At 48.7% G+C, this 8,810-nt stretch overlaps 1 protein-coding gene across 3 annotated transcripts; it reads left to right on the top strand.

The window, feature by feature from the left end:
* Positions 1–385: 385 nt before the first annotated feature.
* Positions 386–8,810, top strand: NCMAP (non-compact myelin associated protein). Of its 3 annotated transcripts, none has more exons than XM_053998943.1 (4): positions 386–952; positions 6,667–6,761; positions 6,888–6,972; positions 7,396–8,810. In XM_053998943.1, exons 2-4 carry the CDS (start codon positions 6,677–6,679, stop codon positions 7,535–7,537), a joined length of 312 nt encoding a protein of 103 aa, XP_053854918.1. In that variant the 5' UTR covers positions 386–952; positions 6,667–6,676; the 3' UTR covers positions 7,538–8,810. The 3 variants fall into 3 exon arrangements, with proteins under 3 accessions (XP_053854918.1, XP_053854917.1, XP_053854919.1); XM_053998942.1 differs by lacking the exon at positions 386–952 and adding an exon at positions 1,758–1,916; XM_053998944.1 differs by lacking the exon at positions 386–952 and adding an exon at positions 4,522–4,735.

The following is an 8,810-nucleotide window of genomic DNA, read 5'->3' on the forward strand; positions in this document are numbered from 1 at the left end:
TCACTTCCTAGGGGTTGGTAATGCTGTAGTAAGCCTGGAGTTAATTCAGAGTTATGTTTTGTCCTTTGATGTCAATTGACTTCATCAGGATTTTTATGGAGCATCCCAGAGTCTCCTTTGGTCTTCCTTTAATGGGATAAGCTCATGGCTGGTGCCTGCAAATTGGGTCACTGATGTTGACAGCAGAGGTTTATAGTAAGAGTGTATAAACATTTATTTATACATTATACAAATGTATTTATACATTTAACAGTGTATAAACCTGGTGTGTGGCTCTTGCTCATAGTGAAGGGCTACAAATTTAGGACCTGGTGAGGGACAAACCCTTGGGAAAGTCCCACCCTCCCTCTCTGCTGTCAGGGAGGCTTTGGGAACTCACATTTGCTTTCACTTGGGCTGCCTGACAGTCACAGGGGCTGCTGCCTCCCTTCCTGTACTACTTAAATTGAGTTATTAATTATTTTTATTAACTTACATTCATACCTCTTCCTGGTTATGGTTGCTGACTGTTGAAAGAAGCCCCTTCTGCTCTCCAGAGATACAGACCAGGGAAGGTTTGTGGCTGGAAAACCACTCCTGTTCCCGGGAGAGCCTCGTGCTCCTGCTTGTTTATGCAGGATGGGACAGTCATTGTAAGGAAATCAATCAAGTGAAATGTATTCCCTTGGAAAGATGATTGGTGAGTAATCCCTGCTGGGATTTCAGTCTCTGGTTTTAAGGAGCTGCATGGGCTTCAGTGGAATTGAGGTGGAAGTGACTAATGTGGGTCTTTGTAGCTGTACAAAACATTTGCTAAATAATTGGATCTGGAAACTGGTTTCCGGTAAAAAAGCCTCTGTGGTTGTGTTCTGTGGGTTCTGTGTAAAAATCAGCCTATGGTAGACACCAAAGTGGAGCATGAGCTGTGTTAAGGGCACAAATGTATCTGGAGGAGGAAAGGGAGAGCTGCAAGGTAAGGAAGGACCTCATTTCTCAGCCCAACTGGACTCTGGTCTTCCCAAGAAATCCACTGCAAATGTTTATGGACCATCAGGACCCCCCTGTTGCTGCCTTCCAGGAGGTGGGATTCTATAAGGAGCAGGTTTTCTCCTGTTTCAGGCTGCATTGTAAGGGAGGTGGGTGATGTGGCTCTGGCTGCAGCTGGGGCAGCTGAAATGGAGAATAGTGGGGAAACATCTCCTGCACAGCAGCTCGACCACCCTAAAGCACGAATGGAGCCTGAATGAGGGCTGTGGCTTGTTCCTGTGGTTTTCTGCTTTCCCATGGGAGCAGCATCAGGCCCAGGCAGGGGGCAGATCCCTCTCTAAGGTGTGATGTCCACAGGAAAAATCCAGACAGGGACTGTGGTCACACTCCTCTGGAGGATAAAGCCAACGAAGTACAGGTTAAAGGTGAGGATTCCTCTCCAGTTTGATCCTTTTGATTCCACTGACGAGTGGACAAAACCACTCATTCTGTCATTGGGCTGAATGTGCTTGGGATCCTCCTCCCGAAGTGCCTGGGAGACCTTTGGGCATCGAAGAGCCGCAGAAACTGGGCTGCTCCCAAAACTTGGGAACTCTCGCTGTGAGACGGGCGTTATCCCAGACTCCTCCATCCCCCCCCAGCCGCTGCCCGGCGGGGTCGGGGGCACCCGCAGCCCCGCACGGGCCCGGGGAGGCGGCGCCGGGGGCCGGGCCGGGCTGGGCGGCCCCGGGGAGGCACCTGCGGCGGCGGGGCTGTGCCGGGGCTCCGGCCGCACGGGCAGCGGGCTCCCCGCGGCAGCAGCGGAGCTGGGCTGGGCTGGGCTGGGCTCGGCAGCTCCGGGCTGGGGAAGGGGCGGGAGCGGCGGCGGGGGCAGCCCCGCAGCCCCGGCGGGCGGACGGAGCCGGGAGCCGCTGCGGCAGCGCTGGAGCCCCGAGCCCGCAGCATCCTCCGTGAGTAGCGCCGGCTGAGGGTCGGGCGTAGGAACCGCTCTCGTATGGGGATAATTGTAACCTTTCTGTCCTAAAGCTCTATTCCTTTCTGCCCCAAAGCTCTGCTCCTTTCCGCCGCCGGTCCAAGCGGTGGTTGCAGCGCGGTTACTCCGGTTTGTAACCGGAGGCACTGTGCGAGGCACTGTGGATGAACCACGGGAAACGCGAGTTCTTTATCGGTACCTCTAAACCAGAAAGAAACAGAGAACAGATGTCCTCGCACGTTTTTCTGTTCAACTGGTGCTTGAGCAGTTGTTCCATTAATTGGGAGCCCGTAAGGGACGGGACTGGGACTGCTCTGGCGCGGATTCCTCCTCGGAGAAAGAGAAGCCTGCGCGGCTGATGAAAGCTCATTCCATCCGGCGGTGTCCTTTCATCACTGGGGACGCTGAATCTCTTGTCCTGACTTATTAACCCTGGCACTATAAATATGGGTTTGTTGGTGGTTATTTGTTTGTGGCTTTGGGTTTTTTTTTTGTTGGATACTTTTTTTTCTCCAATCTGCTGAGCAGCATGCTGGAAAGAGCTGGCAGAGTAATATTTAACAGGAAAAGAACTCAAAACCTCAGAGCATTGTTACAGTTCACTGAGTGTCTCCAGCACAGAACAAAACTACACTGCTTGCATTATTTGGGAACACACTGAAGCTGCTGACAGGTTTAAATGGTGATTTCTGGTTTTTCCTGGTAATTAATATACTTAATGCCCCAGGAATTCCTTGCTAAAGGAAGCGTAGCTTTTTGTAAACAGCTTTCACTGATGGGATGCATTGTGCTGGGTGGCAGGAGGGGTTGATTTAGTGATTACAAACCAGGAGACAAAGGCAGAGCAGAGACCAGTGACTTCAGGGTCTGACAGAGTTATTGTCCCTCTGTGGGTACCAGATTGGGGCACTGAGGGTTTGCCAAGGGGTTCTGGTGGAGAAAGGCTGCAAGTGTGAGGTGTCAGCTGCTGTGTGTGACTTCAGGGCTCTGCAGAGGGGGAAGGCGCCTCGCCTCACTGATTCAACAAGTTGGCATAGGCAAGAAATCCTGGGACTGCCTCTGTGCTGCTCTGTGCAGTGAGAGGAGCTGCATTTCTACGTTGATCCTTTGTACTGTGTATTTTTTATACATAGAATCACAGAATGGTTTGGGTGAGAAGGGACCTTAAAGCCCCTCCAGTGCCACCCCTGCCATGACAGTGACACCTCCCACTGTCCCAGGCTGCTCCAAGCCCCAGTGTACAACCTGGCCTTGGACACTGCCAGGGATCCAGGGGCAGCCACAGCTGCTCTGGGCACCTTGTGCCAGGGCCTCATCACCCTCACAATGAAGAAGTTTTTCCCAATATCCCATCTAACCCTGCCTCTGGCAGTGGGAAGCCATTCCCCCTTGTGCTGCCTGCATAATAAGCCCCTCTCTCTCCTTTTTATAAGACCCTTTAATTACTGGCTTTAAAGAAAATCTAACTGGGCAATGTGCAGTTCACAGTCTGGTTAAGACACTGCTCCTGGATACATCAGTGACAAAAGTCTACCAAGTTTGTATTTTTAGTCACGGCTTTAGAAATTAGGGTGTTCCTTTTGGGAGTCCTGTTGTCACTTTTTGTCACCTGTGGGAGCTGAGGGGTTTTAGTGCCTCTCAATAAACCAGGCAGGTAAAATTACTGAGGGGTTTTTAGCTGGTGCTGCTACCGCCCAGAGCTGCCTGCAGTTTGTGCCACTGTCTCTGTCTTGGCAAAGCAATGAACTGCTTTTAATGTGTGTTTTAGCAGCAGCTCAACCCGGGCAGCTCATGCCAGAACCTGAGAAAATGCTTATGTAAAGGTGCTGCCCTGACATGGGGACACTCAGGCTCACACAAGGAGGGTAGTTTGCCTCAGGCCACTTTGAACTTGGGCTTTTCTTTCCTCCTTCCTCCCTCTTTGGAGCCTCTCAAGGTAAACCCAGGTACGTTCAGGTCTCACTGAAGGACGTTGTGTTTTTATTACTCTCTGAAATCACAGCTTGCCTCCAACCCTGGCGGTGTTCCCGGGGTGCTGGGAAGGTGAGGGCAGGAAAAACCCAGCTCCATGCAAACCCCACCTTTTCCCAGGTGAAAGCACTGAATCTGTGTCCTCCTAACCAGCGCCTGCCTTCCCTGGCAGGGAGCTGCCTCTCCAAGCCCAGCCATCCTGGAAAAACCCTCCAACAACCCCCTCTGTTCCCTGTGGCCCCCCTGCTGTAATTGCCAGGTGCTGCTGACAGGTGAGCTCTGATCCCCATCTCCTCACAAACAAACCCAGCCCAGCAGGGCCCCTCAGCTCAGTCCAGCAGGGCAGGGGCAGCAGGGAGCCTTTAGAAAAGGGGGCACTGCTCCCACTTGCCAGAACAACCTATCCCCTGTATCTGCCAAGGTGTTTGAAATGGAAACGTGCCCAAAGCTGAACTTTATGGAAACATTTCCAGCTCCATAGCATGGGGATGCAAAAATAACCAGCAGTGTGGAGAGTGAGGGTGAATGAGAGGCTCTGAGAGCCCAGGCAGGTGTGTGTGCACAGGGGGAAGTGCAGCCCTGTGTCATAGACAAAGAATGTCCTGTGATTACTGTATCAAAGTCCACTTCTTCTCCCCTGCTGAATGGCTTTTATCAAGCACTCTCCTGATTTTACAAATGTTTTTCTGAACAGAGTAGGATCCAGGCTGAAAATCAGTAGGTTCCCATGGATTTTGCTGGGCTTTGCTGGGTCTTTCTTGCAGCAGAGACGTGGTCAGGTGTAACCTGCTGATTCACAGGGCAGGAATGGAGCTGGGACTCCAGGTAAGAGTAGGACCAGCACCCTGGCTGGAGACACAGACCTTGCAGCTCTTGATTTGCTACGCAAAGCTGAAAAATCCCAACCTGCTGCAGTTTTCAAACTGCACCTCAGATTGTGCAGCCTGCTGGATAAATTAATCCCTTTCATAAATAGGTGGTTTCACTACGACAATAAAAATTCTTTGGGTCTGGGTGACTCATGCACAAACAGCTCTCCATTCCCAAGGTGGTTTGACCCAGAGGGAAGGTAGGAAGGATGACTATTTCATGGCTTAATATTAAAATATTCAGCCTTACTTATTTGGAGTTTTTATTTTGGTAGCCAGAGGAAGGAAAAAAGGCTTCTGTAGGTCTGGCTTTTGCACTGCCCTAGTCAGGAGCCACAAGGTGAGAGCTGGATGTGGCTTTTTCTGAATTATGCCCATAGTCAGAACACTTGATCAGCTTTTCTTGAAGAGTCTCTTGAGCCTCTGCTGCCACTGGTAAAACCTTTTTCCATATGGGAGGATGGGTGGGGAGACAGGAACAGCTGTCCCTGAGCTCTGGTGCCTCCCAGGTCCCTCTGAGGTGTGTGTGAACCCTGTGGTGGACAATAGGGCTGGGCAGAGTCTAAACACCAAATATTTCAGCTGATGTTCATGTTGCTGAATTAACTTGGCCTTGGCTGAACAAAGGAATCATTCACTCACAGGAGAGTGACCCAGTTACAGGCTTGTGGCAAAGTTATTTTGGTTTTTAGATTAAAAGAAGAAGACCAAACTTTGAACTTGAGGGGATTGAAGTATTTGAAGAGTGGCCCTTGCAGTTCTGATCCTGCATCCCAGTCAGATACCAACCACTTCCCTTCCTGCTGCTTCCTGATCCCTCTCATTCCTCACTGACCTGCTCTGCAGGTTTTTAATTGGTATTAATTTTTATTACCAACTCATGTCCACTGAATTATTTCTGGCTATTGTTTATCTTGTGCTGTGTAAAATTAAAGTTACCATGCCACACAATATCCCAGGGGAGCACCAGAGTCCTGCCTGGTTGTACTGAGCAGCATCTGAAGTGGGAAACTCAGTTCCATATCAAGTGCTGAAGGATAATTTACTTTTCAAGGGGCATTTGGAGTGTCTCAGCTCTGGGACTGGGAGCTGAGCTGGGTTCCAGAGGGCTCTTTGAAGTGGTGCTCACACCCCTCGGGCTGAAGGAGCCCTTTAATGGCTCGGGTTTCCAGGGACACTTGGAAAACCCTTTTAAAACCAGCAAACATCCCAGCTGCTCTTTCCAGATCCACAGTTTTACCCACCAAAACACAGGCATGTTTTCAGCTGTGCCCTTGGAAGTTCATCCACTTCCAATAACAGACCTGAGCTGACACTGGGCTGAACTCACAACCTCTTGCCACAGCCACGTTGCAATATCCCTGTTCAGGGGTCGGTGTTTGTCCTGACACTTTTGGAGCTCCAAATGAAGGGGTTAAATGGTTTGTCTTCTCCATGATAGATGAATGAAGCTCCTTTAAATTCTATTTTATAATGGAGTTTTTAAGCCTTTCTGTGATCAGTTTTTCCCTTCCCCCAAGACATTGCTGAATTGTGGATGCAGAATCCTTCATACTCTTTTGCTCAGTGATCTGAATCTCAGCCAGAGGTGGTAATCTAAAATCCCAAAGCATTTAAAATACATTGTTGTGTTCATATCTTATTTTATCCTATTATGGGATATTTTAGCTGGTGGAGCAAGATTGCACCAAAATTTCCATCGTACCAATTTCGAATTTCCATTCTTTCAGCAGGGCCAGGTTTCCATCACAATGAAAATATCAACAACTCCAGTTTAGTGAACCTGCACTTGGCAGGCTCTGAGCCTTTGGTGGACAGTTGCCTAATTAGCACTGTGAAATTTGGGTTAATATTTTAGGAATTCACTCCTCTTTTTCCCCTCTGCAGCTGACTCAAGATGACGACGGCCACGCCACTGACCAATAACACTCAGCTCTCAGTGAATGTGACCACAAAGTCTCAAGAACAAAATCTCTATCAAAGTAAGGAAAGGAGTTGGGGTGGTGGCTTTTTTTGGTTTTAAGTGGACTTTGAACTTATCAAACTTCAAACACTACAACAACGACTTTGTAAATATGGCTTTTTTTCCCTTCCTGCTTCTCTCCCAGGTTCTGGAGCAATAGTTGCTGCCATCGTGGTGGGGGTGATTATTATTTTCACAGTGGTTCTGCTCATCCTGAAAACATACAACAGGTACGTGGCCAAGTCAAACCAGGATGAACCAAAGTCCCTGCTCTCAGCTAACAGAGGGTTTGTTGCTGAAAGTTTCCAGGAGACTCTAAGCACTAAAGTGCTGATTGCAGTGTACTGACTCTCACTGTCAGTGCTCTGATTGGATCATCGGAAGCACAAAGAGCTCCTTGATGGAGGCTGCATGGTGGGAGCTCTTTTTAGGGATTCCTGGTGATGCGGGGAAGGTTGGAGTATGCACCAAGGCTGCCAGAGGTAGAGCTTGACTCCTCAGTTCTCAGAGCTCACATGCTCTGGGAGGACTTCTGGTATCTTTGGGATGAAATCCTGGCTTGGTTTGACTGGGTTGTGTGGGAATCTCCCCAAAACTTACCCTGGGAGAGGAGAGACCAGCCCAGGTGCCAATTCCCCTTTTACCTTTGCCAGGCGCATGCGAGTGCGGCGGGAGCTGGAACCCAAAGCCTCCAAGCTGGCAGTGCCACCTCCTGTGGGGCACAGCAGCCACAGCCTGGCCCAGCAGCCCTCGGTAACCTTCATCCCTGTGGACATCCACCTGCAGAGCAGGTAACTGGGAACTCCCTGCCAGAGAAGAGATGGAATTGTTATCCCAAGGACCTGGGACTCCTCAGCGGAGCTGCACTGGGAACAGCAAGCAGCTGTTATTCTCTCTGTAAACTGATATGAACCCCGGTCCCTTTCTTTGGGAGGAAAAACCAGAGGTCTGGACACTTTTCTTATGACTCAAATAACAGGTGGAGGTCTAGGAATCATCAGGATGGCAGCGAGGTCTATCCTGGGTCTGGATAAACCAGGAAGAGAAGATGCCCAGGTTTTGTGGAGCTTTTGCTTCCTCAGAGACTTTGAGCCCTCTCTGTTCTGCTGATGAACTGGAGGAAAAGTCTGGACATGCCCCAAACTCAGTTGGGACCTGAGTTTTTTATGAGTTACATGAAAGAGGTTTGTGTCTTATTTTATACCTGATGGGTAGTACAGGAGATATCAAAATTGTATTTATCTTTAGTCATATTTCATGTTTCTAATCTCATATATGTACAGGTTGATGAAAAAAAAAAAGTTACTTCTTATTTCCAAGTATTTTTAAACTATTTCTATAAACTCTGTAACTTTCCATTTCCAAAGGAACTCAGTGTCTGAGGGGTTTCACTCTCACTTCAGGTTCATGGCTGGAGCTGTCTCAGAATGCTTTGTCTTACACAAAATCTGAGTTCTTTAACCAAAAAAAATAAGCGTGGAAATAGAAAAAAAATCAGCTTGGACAAAGCAAAGGAGGCTCTGTACAGCCCCAGTGTGCCACTCACCCTGCAAGGTTTTGTTCTCTGGTGCAGCCCAACTATTTTTAGCCGATTTTATTCTCGAAACCAACCCAAAGCGAGGTTGTTTTGTGAGTGCGAGGGCTGTGGGTGTGCAGCAGTGGCACAAAGGAATTCCCAGGGACACTCACAGCCCACGGGGTGGGAACACAGAGCACCATTGTCAGACACTGACTGCCAGATTGTCTGAGATTTTCTATTCCATATTTTTTTCCAATAAGCAGGTCAGTTTGACTAACTGGTAATTTTTATTGTGCAGAAACTAAATTCAATTACTTTGCAATATTCTTTTTTGGCTGAAACTGGAGCACGGTTTGGATTCCAAACCAAATATTGAGACAGCTGTTTGTGAAGTTTCTGAATCTCCTTGTAAATATTTCTCTTGTCCTGGTTCTCTACCTTATTTTTTGTGGCAGGGAGGATTGATTTAATAATTCAGAAGGGACAGCAGATGCACATCTAATTTTTTTTTTTCCAAAAAAATATAAAGGAGCTGATTTTCTGTTTCTA

The sequence above is a fragment of the Vidua macroura genome, chromosome 25 (genome assembly GCF_024509145.1).
Source record: "Vidua macroura isolate BioBank_ID:100142 chromosome 25, ASM2450914v1, whole genome shotgun sequence".
Taxonomy (NCBI): domain Eukaryota; kingdom Metazoa; phylum Chordata; class Aves; order Passeriformes; family Viduidae; genus Vidua; species Vidua macroura.